Source organism: Leopardus geoffroyi, chromosome A3 (genome assembly GCF_018350155.1).
Source record: "Leopardus geoffroyi isolate Oge1 chromosome A3, O.geoffroyi_Oge1_pat1.0, whole genome shotgun sequence".
In the NCBI taxonomy this organism is placed as follows: domain Eukaryota; kingdom Metazoa; phylum Chordata; class Mammalia; order Carnivora; family Felidae; genus Leopardus; species Leopardus geoffroyi.
Genome location: NC_059336.1, coordinates 135,762,066 through 135,782,808, shown reverse-complemented (window position 1 = coordinate 135,782,808; position 20,743 = coordinate 135,762,066). Strand labels below are relative to the sequence as shown.

The following is a 20,743-nucleotide window of genomic DNA, read 5'->3' as shown; positions in this document are numbered from 1 at the left end:
CAGTGACTGTGTTCTTGCCAATGTGCACCTGCTACTGGGTCAGCGAACACATTTATCAGGATGGGGCTGATGCCTCTTTCTTCTCCTTGCTGCTTCTAGACCACTGCCCCTCTTCTTCCCTAAATATCCCCTGCTCCCTTGAAACATGAGCATCAGACTTTCTCATCCCCATCCCCTCTTGTTTGAGCCTTATGCTGACCCCCCTGGCCCTCCTCCATGCCTACTGAGGATTATACCAACAAGTCCCATGTCTGCCTTCCTGTTCCTGCATTTGCAGTATCTGTCTACACAGAAGATCATTCTAAAAGTAGGATCCTGTTTAAAGTCCACAAAGAAATAAAGAAAAGTAGGTTCCTGTTTCTCCCTAGCCCTCCTTTCTGGTCATCTTGGCTTCTGTCTTACGGCAGCTGCCTGTTCCCGGAGTGGTACCTGGTGGTTCTGACACCGGGACGCCTAGCGCCCGCTCGGATCACCATCGTCCCCCATGGTAGCTATCCTCGTGCACCTGAATACTTCATCCCTGCTGTGACCAGCAGCCCTGCTTCCTTCTTGGTGTTTGCTGCCCCCTTACCTACAACCACACTCCTTTTCTTTCTGGAAAGTGGTCCTTTCTCCTCCTTCCCTGGTTACCTGGCAAAAGCCAGCTTTGGCTAAAACACAGTTGTCTGCTGCTGTGTGCTTGCACCTGGGCTGCTGCATGGGGCTGGGCGCAACGCTCTTCCTGGCCCCCTGCCACCCTGTGTCCGACCACTGTGCTCCCTCGGCAGGCTCCAGCAGTCCTGGTGTTTATCTGCTATATATGTATGTACATGTAATATCTGACTGTAGGCATGTGTGTGAATATAATACTTGTGTGTGTATATGTATATATGTAATATCTGAGTGTATGTACATATGTGTACATGTATAATATCTGAATGTACATATACTATCTGAATGTCATTATGTATGATACCTGAGTGTATGTGTGTGTGTGTGTGTGTGTGTATGATACCTGAGTGTGTATATGTATATATGTAATATCTGAGTGTATGTACATATGTGTACAATATGTGAATGTATATATAATATATGAATGTCATTATGATACCTGAGTGTATGTATATAGGTGTGTGTGTGTGTGTGTGTGTATACATAATACCTGAGTGTATGTATATATGTAATATCTGAGTGTATGTATATATGTGTACGTACGTAAAATCTGAGTGTATATATATTTAATATCTGAATGTCATTATGTATATCCGAGTGTATATATGTGTGTATATGTAGAATACCTAAGTGTATATATGCATATGCGTATATATCAAATTTCTAAAGGTTTTGAATGCTTATCCCTAGCCCCGTTTTTTTCAGTGATTCTAGCTGTTCTTTGGTGAATTAATTTAATGAAGAAGAATCTGATATATACGTGCTAACAGGACCCGTTTATGTATTGACGGACATACAATTGGTGAAAGAAATAAATGAGTAGAGTAACCTCTTTAATGCATAGTTTTGCGCCAGTTTGGCTTTCTCAGGCTATCCCAAACAACCGAATCCTTTGTTCATAATTCGATGTAGCGTCCGTGTTCACATAAAGGAGAGAATTAATGAAATTGAAATTACCACAGGGGCGTATTCTTACAAAAGGAGAAGCCTCATCCCATACTTTAGTACAGCATATTTGGTTCCAGCAACGAACACTTCAAATGGCAACCACTAACACAGTTAACTTTTTTTAAGCATTCAAAGGGTAACGGATGGACGTAAAGATTCCTACAACATCTGAACTCCTTCAGAGCAAAGTCGTATCCCATCCATTTTAATTTTTACGTTTTGTTTTTCTTTTTCGTAATCTCTACACCTAGGGTGGGGCTCCAATTCATGACCCTGAGATCAAGAGTCGCACAGTCCTCCGAGCGAGCCGGCCAGGCACCCCACATTCCATCCATTTTTGTATCACTCCTACACGGGATCTCAGCAGATCGTAGGAGGGCAGGAAAGGTGGATCCCTGAGTAGCTACCATTGGTGTTTCGGCTACACTGCAGTATGTGCGTTCCTGGTACCCTGCAGAACAGTGCGCTAACAATAGCAGGGCTTGTGGGGAAATGTCAGGATAGGGACTGGCCACTCACTCTCCGTGCAGCTTCGTAGGCAGAGCACTGCTGAGAGCTGGATACCCGGGTGATCGAACCCCGGCTGGAGGCTGCCACAAGTCCTACTCAACACGGACAGGAAAGCCACCGCAGGAGACGCTACAGCTCTTTCATTCATGCCTGTGTCGTGCCGGGGCAGTGCAGGGGCCAGCAGCTCCCTGGCAGTGGGGCTCTGGAAAGGTGGGGTCAGGGGGGCGGTTTGCAACCTGCAAACAGCCCACAAGCCACGTGGGCTCACAGCACACCCCCTATCCCCGGGTTGAGAGCTCTGCATGCAGCCTCCCTTTATAAATCTTTGTAAAAGGCAGCTAGAAAAATCTCCTTTGCCAGCGCACCAGCTGAGCGGAGAGCTTTTCCTTTCCTGCCGGAGATTATAATTCTACTTCCTGGCTCTTCTAACCTGGGAAAAGTGCAGAAGCAGGTAGTAGAAGACTGTCTTGTATTGTGCGTTGTTGGAAGCGTCTGAATGTATTGCCAAGTAAATGTGGACAGTAGACTTGCAAACAATGGGATCACGTTTTCTGGAGTCCGTATCTTGATGCCTCGGGACCAAGGAGGTGTAGCTTTCTGCGGGTCAAGAGGCTTGCTCTGTGCAAGGGCCAGGTGATGCTGGGGGCAGGTCGAACTCTGAGCCTTAACATGGAAGGCTTTGGACTCAGGCGCTCTGACATGAACATCGCAAGAGAATGCATTTGGGAAAGCTTGTCATGGGAGAGAGCAGCGAGGAAGGAATAGCTGTGGGTTTATCCATCGGGATGTATCTCCTGTCTACTCGGATTTAAACGTTGCCTGCTCTCTGTGCCCCTCTTTGAAGTGACTAGAAAAACGGAATTGATTTTGTGCTTTGCTCCCTGACCGGAGATGCCTAAAAATAAGCCAAGTTCAGATGCTGGTGTTGAGTTCCTGAGCAGACACTGTACTTGAGGAAAGAGAGTTTGGGAAATTCAGGAGTTATCTTGCCTTACTCTTTTTAGACTTTTTCCAGTTTTTTAAAGTTTGTTTATATAAGTAATCTCTACACCCAATATGGGGCTCGAACTCATGACCCTGAGATCAAGAGTCACATGCTCCACCAACTGAGCCAGCCAGGTGCTCCTGAGGTTTTTTTTTTTTTTTCTTCTTTCTTTCTTTCTTTCTTTCTTTCTTTCTTTCTTTCTTTCTTTCTTTCTTTCTTTCTTTCTTTCCTTCCTTCCTTCCTTCCTTCCTTCCTTCCTTCCTTCCTTCCTTTTTAAAGTTTATTTATTTTGAGAGGTGGGGGCAAGGGGCAGGGAGAGGAGACAGAATCCCAGCAGGCTCCACGCTGCCAGCACAGAGCCCGATGCGGGGCTTGAATTCAAGAACCTTGAGACCATGACCTGAGCCAAAACCAAGAGTCAGACACTTAACCAACTGAGCCACCCAGGTGCGCCTCTTTTTAAATGATAGTTTCATTGAGGTTAAAATTCATCATTTTAAAGTACAGTTGACCCTTGGATCACATGGGTTGCAACTGCCCGGGTCCACTAATATGTAGATTTCTTTTGCTAAATACAGTCCAGGACAGTCAATGTGTTTTCTCTTCCTTATGATTTTCTTAACAACATTTTCTCTTCTGTACCTCACGTTGTGTAACAATACAGTGTATAATACATACAACATACAAAATATGTATTAATTGAATGTTGGACTTTTTTTTGTGCTTATTGGACATTGAACGGCTGTTTTGGAGAAATGTCTTTTCAAACTTTTTGCCCATTTTTGATTTGGGTTATTTGTCTTTTTACTGTTAAGTTGTATGAGTTCTTTGTATAATCTAGATACTAGGTCCCTGTCAGACATATGTTTTGTGTGTATTTTCTCCCCTTTGTTTTTTTTTTTTTACTTTATTGATGGTGTTTTTTGACACATGAAATTTTAAAATTTATTGTTTATTTTATCGTTTGCACTTTTGGTGATATATTTAAGAAACTGGTACCTAATCAAGGTCACAAGGATTTACTCCTCTATGATCTTTTTCTAAGAGTTTTGTAATTTTAGCTCTTATGTTGAGGTCTGACCCATTGTGAGTTAATTTTTTATGAAAGTTATAAGGTCTGTGTCGAGATTCATTTTTTGCACGTCAGCACCATTTGTTGAAAAGACTGTCATTTGCCCTTTAAAACGTCATGGAATTCTTGTCAACAGTCAATTACCCATGAATGTATGGGTTTATTTCTGAACCGGCAGTTTTAATCCAGTGATCTCTATGTTCTTATGCCAACACCACACTATCTCGATTACTGTAGCTTTTTTTTGACATCGGGAAGGGCAACTCCTCCAACTTTGCTTTGCTTTTTCAAGGTTCTTTTGGCTATTTTTGAGTCTCTTGGATTTGTATAGGAATTTTAGGATCAGCCTGTCGATTTTGAAAAAAAAAATGAAAAGAAAATGGGAAACGGATTTGAATAGGGATTACATTTGAATCTGAAGATCAGTTTGGGGAGGACTGCTGTCTTTACTGTTTTCTAGCCTATGTGCACTGATGTCTTTCCATTTATTGGGGTATTTGAAGTCTTACAATGATGTTTTGGTAGTTTTCACTGCACAAGCCTTACATATCTTTCGATACATTTATTTGTAACTATTTTATCCTTTTCGATGCTCCATTCCACCAGTTTCAGGCTTTTGACTGGAGTGTTTAGACCATCTTACATAATTACCAGTAAGGTAGAATTTAGGCCTACCATTTTGCTCTTTATTTCCTATGGGTCTTACATCCTTTGTATTCTTTTATTCCTCTAGTGTGCTTTCTTTTATGCTGAATGGTTTCTTGAATACCGTTTTAATTCAGTTGTTTATTTTTTTACATATTTTAAAATCATTTTCTTAGCGGTTGCCTTAGGGATTACAGTCAACATAGTCTTGTCTTATTTGTAAGCTTTTCAGTGGACCTGAACCTTTGCCTATAGGAATCCGATTAGGAGAAGTCCAATGGCTGTGAACGGAAAAGGAGGGGACAGAAGAGAGAATCGGGGACGATTCGTTATCTGAGAGTTACTTGTGTTGGTGGATTTATCTGTTAACTCCTTGGTGGAATTATTTATACCACAGACCTCTCCAGTGAACCAGGATACTTACCAAATGTTGGATCTGATACAGTTTCTAGTAATCATATCAATAGCCTTCTCTCCGGGCTTGGGGATTTGAGAGGCTGGTGCTGGGGAGGCTGGAAGTCAGCGTCGTGTCCTTTCTGCCTCCTCCTTGCAGCCTGCTCTCTGAGCTCCTGTGCTGTCCCCACGTTTCCCAGGTGCCGAGCACCCTGCCGAGTGTGGACCGCTCCAGGTCCCCACGTGTGGAGGGACCCCAGGGCCCGAGACCTTCTCCCACGTTTCCGTGAGGGTGGCCGGTCACGAAGGGAGGGGCCAGCTGAGTGCACGTGAGCGTAGCAGGACACCAGGATTTGGCCAGAAGACGTTCCTTTCCTACCCCAGGACTTCTCGGAGGTAATTTTGAATTTGGAAAAATGAAAACCTTCATTTATGTCTTCTTAGTGGAACCTCAGCCACCAGAAAGACTATAGCCCTGCCTGGGTGGATTTCTCCATACCTCTTAAGCTGCACCATGGAAACAATTGCCTAGTACAATTGTTAATTTTGAGGATGGTTCTCAACCTATTATGTTAAGCTATTATAGTAATTAGTACTTTATGAAGATTTACACATGGGCCCTCATTTACTGCTTGTAAGAACCCGTGGGGTCCATATTGCTCGTCTCACTTCGTAGACGAGGAAACCGGTTCAGAAGATGTATCGAAGGTCTCACCGATTGATTCACTCATCGAGAACCAAGGGTTGTGCCTGGTGCTGTTCTCACTCAGGACACACAGTGAACTCAACAGACACAAGCCCCTGCTTTCAGGGAGCTCCTAGTTGAGTGGGGGTGCGAGTGGAGGATGGGGGTGGGGACGGGAACAGACAGACCACAGACAGCCGCCAGTGTGAAGAAGGAAATTGTATGTTTCATTACAAGGCGCGAATGTTGTGGAGAGAAGAAAAAGTAGACCAAGTTTTGGAGGGTGGAGGAGGTTGCCGTTTGAAAGGGGGTTGGTCAGGAGGGGCTCATCAGAAAGTTGACATCTGAACGCGGATTTAAGGAGTTGTGCTAACTAACCACTTGGTGTCTGGGACAAGAGCATTGCAGTTAGAAGAACAAGTGGGTGCAGAGACCCACTGGCGTGCTGGAGAGTCACCAAGGAGGCAGGGTGGCTGGAGGAAAACCAGCAGTCACAAGTGAGTTTGGGGGGTGGTCGGGAGGTTGAACAGGAAGCTGATCGTGTCTAGCATCGCAGACTGTTGGGGAATTCTAGGTTTTATGATGGGCAATCAGTGCAGGGTGTGAAGCAGGGGACGGACAGGATCTGCATTGCGTTTTCATAGGTTCATTCTGGCCTCTGTGTCCATATGGGAGGTAGGGGTGGAAGGTGTGGGTAAACCAGGTGACCATTGAGAGGCCAATAGAGAAATCCATTAGAGTCGTTCAGACAAGAGATAATGGTGGCTTTGCTCTATGATAGCAGTGGAAGGAGCGAAAAGTGGTCACATTCTGGATACGGTTTGAAGACAGGGTCCTTAAGATGTCCTGGCGGAAGGGGTGTGGGGTGTGAGAGGAAGGGGCAAGTCTGGAAGTGTGTTGAGGGTTTTAGCCGGTCACTAGACGGAGCTGTCACCCATGGAAACAGGGACGTCCGCAGGTAGAGGAAGTTGGGTCACGAAAAGAGTAGAAGTTCGGTTCTGAGCGTGTGGAGAGGTTGTAAGACAGATGCTGAGTGGACAGGTCCGTACAGATCCGATGGTGGAGGCCGGTGATCCGGCTGGGGTGTAGTGGGAGTCTTGGACCTGTGGTTGGTTGGTATTTAGGGGAGTAAGATCGGATGAGATCCCAGCGAGAGGAGAGTTTTGAGGCCTGGGCCCTGGGACGTTCCAGCTGCCGGAGAAGCAAGCGGAGAGGAAGAGACGGCAAAGGAGACCAAGGGGGGACAACCAGAGACCAGGGGGAGACCAAGAGCGTGGCATCCTGGAAGCCACATGGAATCATCTCAGAAGCGGGGGGTTCTGAGCTGATGGCGCAGGTGAGGGGAGGGCTGAGAAGTCTCTGCGGTCGGCTCCGTGCTGCTCGCTCACTGGTGGCTCTGGGAGCAACACGGAGGTCTGGTGGCTGTGGGCCCAAAAGCGCCATTGGAGTGGTTGCGGAGAGAAGGCCCGAGGGGAGGACCGGGAGACGGATGTTGACAGCTGCTCTGGGCCGCTCGGCTGCAGAGGGAGCGGAATAGGGGGTGGTGTCCGGCGGGGTAAATAAGGCCAAGAGAGTCAACTTTCAGTTGGAAGCGTTGGCTCTTGTGCCCTGGGCGGCGGTTCAGTAGAGACTGAAAAGCTGGGAATGTTGGAAGGACCTTGCTGACCTCATTTCTTGAGCAGGTGGGAGGCGCCCCTTGTAATACAGCGCTTGCTGGAGGAGGAGTGCAGAGAGTTAGGGGTGGGGGAGGGGCCGAGGACAAGTTCGGGGTGGGGGGTGGGGGGAGCGGGGGAGGGGCTGAGGACACACGTGCGGGTGCCCGGGAGGTGGCCCTCGGGGAGGAGGCCCTGCGGTTTTCTTCTGGTTGCTTCTATCGTGTTCGTGAAATGGGAAACCCCGGTGGCCAGCCGAGAGAGTGCCCCGGGCGGAGGGGGGATTGCGAGTTTGGGGAGACCCAGCGAGGAGTGAAAAGCCGCCTAGAAAGAGTGGTCACGTGGTAGCAGGAGGAAGCGCGCACCTGACTCGAGACCCTCCCCCTCCCCCATCAGTGTGCTTGTGTGTTTCTTTAGCCAGCTGGCTGGGGCGTTGAAGGCGCCCCGGGGGCCAGGAGCTGAATTCTGGTTTGGCCCAGCCGAGGGGGCAAAGTGAGAGGGGTGGCCTGAGTTGGGACAGTGTGTGCGGGAGGGGGAGGGAGGGGGCCGGGGCCAGACGCTGGGCAGGGGAGGCCTAGAGGAGGGCCAGCACTGTCCCCTTCGGGAGCTGGTGGGAGTGGTTGAGAGACCGCTTGAGAGAGTGCTGGGGTGGGCCCTGGGCAGGGCACTGGGGACCATGGGGCCCCTGCAGGTACCTAAAGTCCCTCGTTCTGGCCAGGCTCCTGGTTACCCGCCCTGGCCTCTCACTGTCTGACCAGAGAGCCTGCCTGAGGCATCCTGCTGGACCCCCTACCACAAACCAGTGCTGCCCACACCACCCCAGGGCGGTCTTGGGAATGTGTTGCCAGGAGCACAGGGCTCTGCTGGGCCGGAGGGGGGTCTGGGGCCCTGGTAACCGCGGCAAGGAGGAAACGTGAACGTTGAGCTTTGCCGTCGTTGAGATTTGCCATCGTTGGTCTCCTTCACATGCCTTGGAGGCTGTGCGCTTGCTGGCCTTTTCTTTTTTTTAACCTCAACTTTAACATTCTGGGGTTCTTACATCTTTCCTGGCCCAGAGGTCTGGAGAGTGTCAGGTGTAAGGGAGACAGGAGGGCTCCCCCGAGAAAATGCACTGTAAGGCCTGGAGGCGGGGGGCCTTTTTCCCTGCCCACACCCACCTCCCAGGACGTTCCAGCAAATTCCAGGAGCTGTGAACTGGCTTCATAGTCACAAAAGATTTCGTGTGCAAGAGGCCAAAATACCAGAAAATGACATTCCAGCACGAGCAAAAGATCTTTTAAAATGTTTAGGATTTATAAAGAGAAACTGTCTTCATGGACCATAAACCACCCCCAGTTCACACTTCTGTGACTGCAGACGCTAAATCTGAAAGCTAATTCTGTTTTGGTGTTTGGTTTTTTTTCTTAAGTGGAGAATGTCATTGGCGAGAAAAGATGTCTCGGGCTGAGAAAAACTCCCACTCGGCCTTGGCCGAGCGCTGGCTGCAGCTGTGAGGCTCCGCTCAGTCACCTCTGCTCTTGGCTAGTGAAGCTTTAAGGCAAAGGTCGTTTAAAACGCTAACTAGAATCGAAAATATCAATACCCTGCTTTGCTTCGCTTGGGTTTCAGAGTGGCTGAGGTGGTTAGGCGAGTGATATTTTTAGAAAGGGAAACAGTTAAAGATGCCGTTCTGAGATGCTGTGGCTGAAGGCTCTGTTAGAATAAATCATCACAACCACATTTTCCACATTCATCGTAGTGGCAGTTGCTTTGTATTTATTTTTTGTTCCTTTTTTTGTTTGTTTGAGAGCTTTGGGTCACTTTTCCTGTGTGCTCGTTGCCGTGTGGGCCTCTGCAGGGCCTTGGGCTCATCCTCTGTAAGCACCGTGAACTTGCCCGTGCCGGTTCTGGTGGCAGTGGGCTCTAGAGGTCGGAAGAGAGAGAACGTGGCCCTGGGACAGCAGGTTTCTCTGGACGGGTCATCGGCAGACATCCTGTGAGCATCCCTTCCGAGCAGGGCCAGGTGCGGGGGGCCGGGAGGGGAGGAAGGGGGGAGATTCTGCTTGTGTGTTTTTCTGTGACTAATGTCAACAGTGTCCTGAGCTCAGGACAGAGCAAAGCCCAGGCGAAGAGGAGGGGTTGCCGAGGACAGGAAGGTCCCCTGGCCACTGAGACTCCATGAGCTGTCCTGCCACGGGAGAGGACAGGAGCAGAGATGAGAGGAAGAGGTGCCGGGAGCCACGTGTGCTGGGCCCTGAATATTTGGAGGTAGAATCTATCTTGTGGATATTGGAGAACCATAAAAATGAAAGGTAGTGGTAAGATTTATTTATGTATTTATTTTAAAGTTTATTTATTTATTTTTGAGAGTGGGGGAGGGGCAGAGAGAGAGAGAGAGAAAGAGAGAGAGAGAGAATGCCAAGCAGATTCCATGCTGTCCGTGCAGAGCCCGACCAGGGACTTGATCTTATGAACTGTGAGATCATGGAGATCATGACCTGAGCTGAAATCAAGAGTCAGACACTTCACTGACCGAGCCACCCAGGCGCCCTGGTAGTGATGGGATTTAAAAAAAAAAAAATGCTTTGGACAGATTCACTGGGGGCTGTTGTGCTTCCAATATGAAGGCAAGATTGGAAGCAGCCAAGAGTCAAAAAGAAACATTTGATCATGTGACCTAACAAAATTAAGGGACTTCCCCCACCCCCACCCCTGGTTTTAAAAATACAGTACTTTTTGGGGCGCCTGGGTGGCGCAGTCGGTTAAGCGTCCGACTTCAGCCAGGTCACGATCTCGCGGTCCGTGAGTTCGAGCCCCGCGTCAGGCTCTGGGCTGATGGCTCAGAGCCTGGAGCCTGTTTCCGATTCTGTGTCTCCCTCTCTGCCCCTCCCCCGTTCATGCTCTGTCTCTCTCTGTCCCAAAAATAAATAAACGTTGAAAAAAAAAAATTAAAAAAAAAATAAAAATACAGTACTTTTTTTGGTCATTCCTAAAAGCCTAACAACAGAGCTCACAGACTCCTGCATACACAGTTACCAAAGAAACATCATGCTTTCTGCTGTCCTTAGAGTTGCATAAATGACTTAACGATCTCAGCTACATTTAACACAGCTTGATTAAATATCAATGAGGAAACCATTAGTATCGGGTCATTATAATTTATTATAAAAGGGATAACATAATTCAGTTGCCTTAATCTCATTTTCATTCTGACTGTACTGATTTTAATAATTGATTTTATGAGTGTGTCCCATAATTTATTTCTAGTGTTGTATAAAGTGTCTGTCTATCGACACATTTACTTGAATTGAATAATAAGGTGAAACGTTTTCTGATAGGGAGGAAGTCTGATGGGCTGATTGGTTTGGCAGTGAAAATGGTCTTTGTCTCTTCAGTTATTGGAACATACTAAATACACAAATAATATGGACAAACATACAATGAAGCCCTGTTATAATAAAACAGTGCACTAACATATTTTGTATGAAAGGTACATTAAAATGTATATTTTTTCTTTTTAAAAAAATTTTTTTTAATGTTTATTTATTTTGGAGACAGAGAGAGAGAATGAGTGGGGGAGGAGTAGAGAGAGAGGGAGACACAGAATCTGAAGTAAGCTCCAGGCTCTGAGTTGTCAGCACAGAGCCCGATGCCGGGCTCGAACTCATGGCCTGAGATCGTGACCTGAGCCGAAGTTGGACGCTCAACCGACTGAGCCACCCAGGCACCCCATAAAATTTATATTTTTTCAATTCTTCCTGAATGTGTTGGTTTAAACGAGGTGCCTCTAAGAGAAAGTAATGAGTACAATTAAGATATTTCTGTAGCTTTAGCGTACTGTTTTGACGTACTTCCCGGAAATTGGACCTTGAATGATAGATGTCTCGATAGTTCATTCTTGTGCAGAGCAGGTGTTTTTTTGTTTTTTGGTTTTTTGTTTTTTTGAGGAAATCCACCGATTAAATTGTTGGTGGATCACTAACGCCAGTTTTTATTTTATGATTATGTGATTTTTGGCATACGTGTGGAAGAAGTACAAAAAAGCGAGTTCCATTTTTAGACATACCATCTGTTCTCGGATATGTCCTATATGCAAAATCGATCTTGAACTGGTGCTTTGTGGGTGTCCGAAGATCTCCCGAGTCCCGTTGGTCACTGCGCCCAGCCATGAGAGGGGCCACGTGTATTGAAATCTGATGAATTATTTGCACAGGTTAGGACCGTCACTGTTAAGACCGTGAATGGACAGGGTTGGTGAACGACAGGAGGGGTACCAGTGGGCTTTGGGCATCTGTCCCTGGAAGCGAGGCCATGCAAGGTGACCACGCAGTGCTGTGTGATTTTGTTCTGGATCCTCCTTGTCCATTTTGAGTTCAGCGTTGGCGTAAAGCTGGAGTGAACACCAAAGAACGTAACCTTATCACCCTGTCCCAGCAAGAAAATCAAATGCAATATGAGGTTTTGAAAAATCGGAAGAAAGAGCATTCTGTGATTTCTCCACTGTATGCGTAAGAGAGTGAATGTGAGGATTAAGAAGAAACAGGATGTTTTGTGTATAAATTGCTTCAAGATGGGGAAAAATCGTATTTCATAATCTTTGAAGGGGGTGCTAGCCTGGAGAAAGCATTTCACAATACTTTTTTTTTTTTTAAAGGAATCAAAAAGTTTCCAGTAAAATAGAGAATAAATCAAAAGTGCGTGGTCTGAGGAAGATTCTTGCTCTGCTATAAGACGGGACAGAAGGATGTGCTCTATACCAAGGATCACAGAATCATGGATGTTAAGAGCTGGCATTGGAGTTGAATCTTCTGTAGCCTAGAGCTGGGTCTCTGGCCGTGGACATGGAGGTGAGGGGAGGGTGTAGATGTTACTCGGATTTCCATTCAGAGACCTGGCCACCAGCTCTGCTAAACCCTCCATGTTCTATTTAAATCGATTGATAGTGAGCCAACAATGGGTTTTCTGAATCCATCGAGGATCTTATCTCTGATTTTGAGTTTTTTATTTTTTAATGTTTATTTATGTGCTTATTTATTTTGAGAGGGAGAGCGAGAGCGAGAGCATGAGCAGGGGAGGGGGCAGAGAGAGAGAGAGAGAGAGAGAGAGAGAGAGAGACACTCACAGAATCCAAAGCAGACTCCAGGCTCTGAGCTGTCAGCACAGAATCCGACACGGGGCTCGAACCCACAAACTGCGAGATCATGACCTGAGCTGAAGTCAGACGCTCAACCGACTGAGCCACCCAGGTGCCCGAGTTTGGGCTTTTAATACAGTGTTGTGTTGAAGTAATGGAAGATGTCCTTTCCCTGTTCCTGATTTTTATAAGGAATATTCTAATTTAATTAAGAATGATATTGCTGTCGCTTTTTCTTTTTCATGTTCCTTATTAGGTTAAGGAAGTTCCCTTATGTTTCTGTTTTGCAGAGTTGTGTTTTATGTTTTTAATCATAAATGCATGTTGAGTTTTATCAAAGGCTGTTCTGCATCTATTAAGATGGCCATATGGCTTCCACTGTTTTCCTCCTACTATGTTATGTTACATGAATTATTCCAACGGCAAACTCTTTTGTACTCCTACGATAAATCTAGCTTGTTCAACTTTATGGTTTTTCTCTCCTAAATACAGTTCTGATACACATCTGGATTCTGTTTGGTCTTAACTTTGTTTAAATTTTTTTTTCTTTACTCATAAGTGAGTTTGCCTATATTTTTCCTTACTTTAACTGCTTATGTATGATTTAGAAAGAGGTTTCTTTTTTTTTTTTTTTTCCTTTTGTCCCTATTCCTTGCAGGATTTTGTATGTGATTTGAGTTTTCTGCTCTTGAAACTTTGGTAGTACTCAGCTGCAAACAAGAACCTAGTCCTTTTCTTGTTGGAGGATTTCTATCGCTTCAGTTTTTTTCAAGGCTTATAAAATTATTTGAACTCTTTCTTTTTGAGCCAGTTTTCTTAAATTATATTTTTCTGGGAGTACAGTAAAACCTTGGATTGAGAGTAACTTGTTCTGCGATTTTTCTGCAAGACAAGCAATACTTTTAATAACTTTTAATTTGATAAATAAACCAACGAGGTCTTACAATACGAGTAGTACATGATGCCGAACACCATGCGATCACAACTGAGCCAACGGTTCTCGCAGTTAATTCCCTTTGATATGAGAGCGCTGTGGATTACAAGCATGTTTCCAGAACGAATTATGCTCGCAAACCAAGGTTTTAGTGTATATTTACATCCCCTATATTTCAAGTTAAAATTAGCATAACATTATTCATTTAATTTTAAGTCTCTGCTGGCTGTGTTTCATCACAAATATAGTTTTTTGGGGCCATGTCGTTTTTTTTCCTTGACCGACTTGCCAAAGAGTATATGTCTTATTACTATTTTCAAAGAAAAATACTGTTGACTTTGTTGCCTCTCTTTATTTTAACTTTACTTTGTGTTTTATTTATTTTTGTTTTTACCTGTAACTGGTCTGTCTTTCTAGTCTGTGTTTATTCTGTAGTTCTTACCTAACTTCTTAAACTACAGACAGTTCTATAATTTTTAGACTGTTTTTCTTTCTTTTTTTAAATTTTTTTATTTTAGAGAGAGCACATGAGCGGAGGAGAGGGAGAGAGAGAGAGAGAGAGAGAGAGAGAGATGGAGAGAAGGAGAGGGAGAGGGAGAGTCAGAGAGAGAATATCTTAAGCAGGCTCCATGCTGAAGGTAGAACCTTACATGGTGTCTCTTGGTCCCACGACCCTAGGATCATGACCCGAGTGGAAATCAAGAGTCAGATGCTCAACTGACTGAACTATCCAGATGCCCCTAGACTTCTTTTTATTTTATTTTATTTATTTTTTTTTTAATTTTTTTTTTCAACGTTTATTTATTTTTGGGACAGAGAGAGACAGAGCATGAACGGGGGAGGGGCAGAGAGAGAGGGAGACACAGAATCGGAAACAGGCTCCAGGCTCTGAGCCATCAGCCCAGAGCCCGACGCGGGGCTCGAACTCACGGACCGCGAGATCGTGACCTGGCTGAAGTCAGACGCTTAACCGACTGCGCCACCCAGGCGCCCCTAGACTTCTTTTTTTTTTTTTTTTTTTTTTTTTTCAACGTTTATTTATTTTTGGGACAGAGAGAGACAGAGCATGAACGGGGGAGGGGCAGAGAGATAGAGAGACACAGAATCGGAAATAGGCTCCAGGCTCTGAGCCATCAGCCCAGAGCCCGACGCGGGGCTCGAACTCACGGACCGCGAGATCGTGACCTGGCTGAAGTCGGACGCTTAACCGACTGCGCCACCCAGGCGCCCCTAGACTTCTTTTTTAATAGAAGCATTTAAGATGATGAATTTCCCTCTCAATACTGCTTTAATGGTGTCTCCTAGGTTTTCTTAAAAAGTATTCTTATTGTTGTTTAGTCGTACATTTTTTTAAAGTTCTATACTTTGTTCTAAACCCATGAGTTACTGATAAGTCTTTTACAGTTTTCAGGCGTGGGGACTCTTTTCCTTATCGATGTCTGTCTTGACTGCCTTAATGTCAGAATACCTGGTCCGTGTGATACCATTCTTCGAAATTTGCGGAGTCATTTTTTATGACTGTGTGTGATGTCAGGTTTTGTAACTGTTCTATGTAGTTTTGAGAAGTTTGTGAATTCTCAGTTTGTTGGTGATGAGATTGACGTTTATTAAATTTAGGTTAATAGTGCTTTTTATACCTTCCGTGGTCTTACTAATTTTGTATGTTTATTATATTAAGTAATATGTAATGAATTTCCCCTCTGATGGTATTTTTGCCATTTTTTCAGTAACCCTGTCAATTTTGTTTTTCATATTTTGAAGCTATTTGGTGTATACAAATTTAGAATCACTGTAGCCTCATAATGAATTGGACCTTCTACTGTTACATAGTTACCTTCTTTTTTCTAGTTCTGCTTTTTGCTTTAAATTCTCATTTTTCCAATAGTTTTCTTTTCGTTAGCATTTTCCTGGATCACCTTCCTCTGTGATTTGATTTACAGTCTTTCCAGTTCCATGAGGTTTTACGTGTATCTCTCCCATTTTATGATGTGGTTTTATCATTTTTCTTCCTTTTGGCTGTCCAGTGTAATCCATTTACTTCGTAGGATCTTTAATATCTTTGGCTTATTTTCTCCCAAAGTATTTTTATATTATTTCCTTTCTTTCTTTTTTTAAGGGCATGTTTCTTTGTGTTCTTACTGCATTTTTTCCCTTTCATAATTTGGCAGTTACACATTCTACTTCCCTTCTCTTAGTGGATACGACTGAAATTTTACCACATGTTATACATACAGCTGAAGGCAAATCTCTTAAATCCTCAGTTTTTAAAATACACAACAGCTTGGCCAATCACACTGTGATTAACTTAGAGGCTTATATGCCAGCCACGCTTTTCGGTGGGGGACTTTATTTTCCGATGTGAAAAACCTTTATAGAATCGAATTCATTATATTGAGAGGCATAGCTGTTTCTCATTTTTATTTTGTAGTAATTGCATCTTTGTTGCTACGAAAGGTATGGCCTCTTGAGTCCTACACCCATGTCAGTATTGGGAGCATCCCAGAGGGTGCTAAACCCTTCCCTGATGGCAAGGTTTCCATGACTTCTGTGTAGATTGCCAGTGAAGTGTGTGCAACAAGTGTGAGCGTAAAGACATATTGTTAGTCAGTGTGCACCAGATGAATGATCCAGATTTAACCTGTATGTGAATAGAGCGGCTCCTTCTTACGTCATACAAGCATACAGAAAGAACATCCCTGTTAAAATTAGTTGCTGTCAACAAGGTAGTGTAGATGTTTTGATTCTATAATCTCATTTGACTTTTATTTTCTATAGTATATCAACATGGGTAAGGAGACTCGCCCCGTTACCCCCCACGAAAGAAAAGGCCAACGGGATGTATTTCTTTAGAAGACACCTCTTTGGCTCGTGTTCTCGTCAGTGACTTGAGATTCTGGGACACAGGGTTTCGTGATCAGGTGTGTTTATTAGGTGTCTGTGGCATTACGCCAGACCCTGTTAGGGCCACATCAGATGTGCCTTTTCTCCTGATGTTTCATTGTCTGGCCACACCTATGTGTCTGGATGTAGAATCGTGGAACGTTCAGCTCAGAGGAAGTCAGGGAGCTCTGCGGACAGCGGTTTCCAAAATTATTTTGGGGAGGTGATGGTGCAGTGGCCTCTTTCTTCAAGTAAGTCTCATGGAAGCCCAAGGTCTTAAAAATAAATGGAAATAAAAGTCAGCGCAGGCTCTGACCGGAACAAGCTCGGGGCACCTGTAGCCCGCACCAGCTATGGCCTCCCCGCCTTGGCCCCAGGCAAAGCCAGGGAGCAGCAGAACCCACAAAAAACCCTTTCCATTTAACCCCTACGTTTCAGCAGAAGAGAAACCGGAAGCACCAAGGGAGTCACGGGTTGGTTGGTAGCTGGACCAGAGTTCAGTTCTTCCTGGCCCCTTCTGGGTTCTCTGCAACCGCCGGCTCATTTCCACAACCCCGGAGAGTTGCTACCCCACGTGAAGCCGAGTAGGACGTGATTTACACATGTCCACTTTGAGTTGCTTCTTCAAATCCAGATCTCCTGTGGATCCGGGCCTTTGGCCTGGGTGACCCCAGTTTTCCAGCCAAGACTTGCTGTGTCTTCTTAGTCCCAGCCCTGGGTCTGCTGCGAGCTTCCTCGGGGGTCTGCCAGACCAGGGAGACGCCTGTCCAGTGTCCCGTAACAGGGCCATGGTGACAAAAAGACTCGTCTCTTCTCTGCCTTTTGTTTGCTTCAGGCCCCTGCTAGTCTTCTCACTGCTGGTCACAGAGGGATCGATTCTTTCCAGCAGACAGACCACATGCTATTTCTGTGCTGTAAATTTCCAAAGCTTCTTCCCCGTCCTCCTCTCCAACCACACGCTGGAATAAGCAGTGTGTTTGCAGCTATAATCAGCACACTTAAATACTAGTTAAATTCGGAGTGAGTACAAAATCCGTACGGCTATAAAAATACCACGTGGCTGGGGGCCCTCTGAGACCTTTGACAACGAGGCGATCCCTCCAGAACTTTTTAAGGCTTATGGGGTGTTCCAAAATAGCCCAGATTACAGGTTAAGGGGGCTCTGATTCACAGAGAGTTGTGTCTGACACCAAGGAGTCTTGGCTGCCGGCTGGCAAATTCCTAGTTTCTGTTTTCCTGAGGGAAGACACGCAGTCAGAAACATTTGTTTTCCTGTAAAGTCGCCGAGGATGACACCTTCCATAATCGCCCCGGTGTCCTTGGCGTCTGGAGCACGGTATGTGCCTGGATGGTTGCGGGCGGCCCCTGGCTCCCCGCATTCCCGCTCTCCTTCGTTCGTGTGCCTCTGGTGCTTTCCCTGCCCCCGTGTGCACACCGTTTCACCCACCCCTGTGGCCGCCCGGCAGGTGTAGTATGCAGGCTTGCAGGGCGGGAGCTCAGGAATCCAGTTGGCAGTTGGGTGTGGGGTCTAGGTCGGCTGAATCTCACACACGGATTCTTTCCATTTCACTCTTGCCTCCAGGTGGATCCTCAGAGATGCTCTTTTTTTTTTTTTTTTTTTTTTTTTTTAATGTTTATTTATCTTGAGAGACAGAGAGAATGAGAGAGAGAGCATGAGCAGGGAAGGGACAGAGACAGAGGGAGAGAGAGAATCCCAAGCAGGTTCCGTGCTGTCAGTACAGAGCCCCACGTGGGGCTTGAACTTAAGAACCGTGAGATCGTGACCTGAGCTGAAATCAAGAGTCGGCCGCTCAACCGATGGAGCCACCCAGGCGCCCCGAGATGCTCTGTTTTGATCTATAGCATCTGGGGGCGCTGTTCAGCCCCCACTCAGCACGTCACTTCTGGAAGGCTCGGTGTTGTGCAGTCCACTCCCTTACTCGTTACGTGATCGGCTTTGACTGCATCCACATGCTACGGAAAACGTGGAGGCTGTTTCCACATTATTACTTGTCTGCAGCGAAGTTCTAACTGGGTTTCTCTGCCCCTAAGCTGTGGAGTAATTGCTCTAAAATGACAAACATGAAGACTCTGTTCAGAACTCCCATCAGTGGCTCCCAGGGCCTCGGGGGCCAAGTTCAAACTCGTTATCTGAACCCCGCCAGCCGCTCTCATGTGCTCTCCGGGCCCCGGCGACCACCTGGCTGGGTGCTTTTTCACCGGATACTCCCTCCCCTCAGTCAGGGGTCTTCAGGAAGCTTGTGCCGGGGCAAGTCTGGTGCAGAAGCCCCTTCTCTGTCCCCTGTACCTGCTTCTGTCGTAACCTTCATTCTTGGGCCCCGGGGCCACGGATTTCCTCAGCGGTGACTGCGTCGTGCGCTCTGTGCGGAAGGCCTTGCGCGTGCTGGGCTTTCAGAGGACGCCTGGAGGTCAGGATGCATTTTGTTGAGTGTTTGTCCAAAGAATGAGCAGCAGTGATACAGGTTCCCTTTTGTGTCCCCTTGTGTGGAGTGTGTGCAAAGTGTGGCCATGAGCACGACCGTCCTGGGGGGCAGGAGCTCGGTGCGGTGATTGTCCGGGGGAGGCCGGTCCTGCCGGCTGTCCTCTGCGGCATCGGGGGTCCTGGCTCCACGCGCTGGTGCACAGGGCACCGTAGGGTCTGCGGGCGGAGCGGTGCCCCTGTGTCGTTTGTCCCCGTGTTCTCCCAGCAGCTCTGTGTGCCCGTGTGCGTGAGCTGGTGCTCACGGGATTAAATAACACTGATTTCTCTAAGCGCCGAGACCGACGCTGTGCTTCTGGGCATCATCCGAGACCTAGAGAACTCCCGAGAACCGACTCTGCAAATGCTTCCTTTTGAGTAACAGACGTGCCCTTCTTTCGCACACCCCTTCCCCAGTCTTTGAACTAGATTCCACCTGGTAGGTGCTGTGGGCATCTCCCCCCCCATCCCCCGCCCACCACCCAGTCCCGGTTTGTCTGGTTTTTAGTAGCCTGATACTGGGTTTTCGGCCTCTCTCCTGGAGGCTGCAGCCGAGGCCGCCTGGTCCTCGACGTGCCCCGTTAGGCCATCGCGGGCTCAGGGGGTTAGGATGACAGGTGCGCGTGGACTGCCGACGGCTTCCGGCCCGTCGCGCCTGGAAGTTGGCAGATGGAAACACTCAGCTGGCTTGGGAAGGTTGTCCTGCGTGGCCTCCGTGGGGTGCTGGCCGCCTGGTCACCGCTGCCCCTTGCCCCACCTCTTTGCAGCCTCACTGCTCTGACCTGCTGCTCCAGGGGGAAGGCTGGCCGGACGTCCAGAGAGTATAAGGGATGTTTCAAGACAAATCCCAGGTAGTCCGCTAACTGCAGTGACACAGACAGCCCAGACAGACGGACAAAGCCTTCCTTTGCTTTTCCCCCACCCCTTTAGCTCTATACCCAGTGTGGAAGGAAAAAAACAGTTCTGGTAGAGCAGCCTACTAAACAGAAAGTTCGAGACCCAAATGGTTGAGCTACGTGTAGACCGCTGGGTGTATACCCCGGGAAGGTGATCTGTGTGACCCACTTGGGAAGCCCCTGGCTGCTGGAGCTCCAGGTCCCCTGGGGAAGTTGTAGAGGTCAGCCGTGACCCGCACCGTCAGCTGACGCACGGCAGACTCTCTCCTGAGTCAGAGGGGCCAGTTCGGGGGACTCTGATGTGGCTTTTCTGGGCCAAGCCAAAGCCTCATCGTCCACTATTCTGGGAACGTCCCTGTGACCATAATTGACTTCCCAGAGGGTCCCGCCGGCCGCTCCTTCCCGGTTGGGCAGTGGTTCCTGTGAACGTCGGCGGGGCCACGGGGACGTGCGGGGCTCGGCCTGGCCCATGGACGCGGGTGACGGCTACCCCGGTTGGCGTGGCACGTGCCTGGAAATGCAGCATTCGGAGAGATCCGTGCGTCCTGTGTTCCTCGCCGACCTCGTTCCGGCTGGCAGGGTGGGCGGCCTTACCAGACCGAAGGCCTGTTCACGGCCGCGGGGTTGCAGAGTATTTCAGACCCGCGGGGCCCTCCGCGCTCGCGCAGGCCTCATGCCTCCAGAACACTTTTCTTTAGGCAGCAGAACTTTTTTTTTTTTTTTTTTTTTGGTCTTTTTCTTCAAATGAAATAGCATGTGCGGCCTGAGCTGGGGTAGAGGACTCAGACCCTGTGCCTGCCCCCCCTTCCGCGTGCAGCTCCCGTGCGCGGCCTGCTGCTGGCTTCGGGGCACCCAGGCGGTCCTCTCCCTGTCCTCCAGCCACACGCCAGGGGCTGGAGG

At 47.3% G+C, this 20,743-nt stretch overlaps 1 protein-coding gene across 8 annotated transcripts in view; it reads left to right on the top strand.

The window, feature by feature from the left end:
- The window catches only part of RNF144A (ring finger protein 144A), a 367,937-nt gene that overhangs the window by 21,733 nt on the left and 325,461 nt on the right, over window positions 1-20,743 (top strand). For 3 of the 8 annotated variants that reach the window (XM_045447821.1, XM_045447819.1, XM_045447823.1), the window contains exon 2: window positions 5,405-5,600. The exons of 3 other annotated variants lie outside the window; for them this stretch is intronic. Coding sequence is in view for 1 of the 5 variants with exons in the window: in XM_045447818.1 (XP_045303774.1) it covers window positions 9,826-9,832 (7 nt within the window). In the remaining 4 variants the exon portion in view is untranslated. Of the gene's footprint in view, window positions 1-5,404; window positions 5,601-7,239; window positions 7,572-9,617; window positions 9,833-20,743 lie in introns of those variants that run through there. 2 more of the 8 variants (XM_045447825.1, XM_045447818.1) reach the window with 2 other exon arrangements.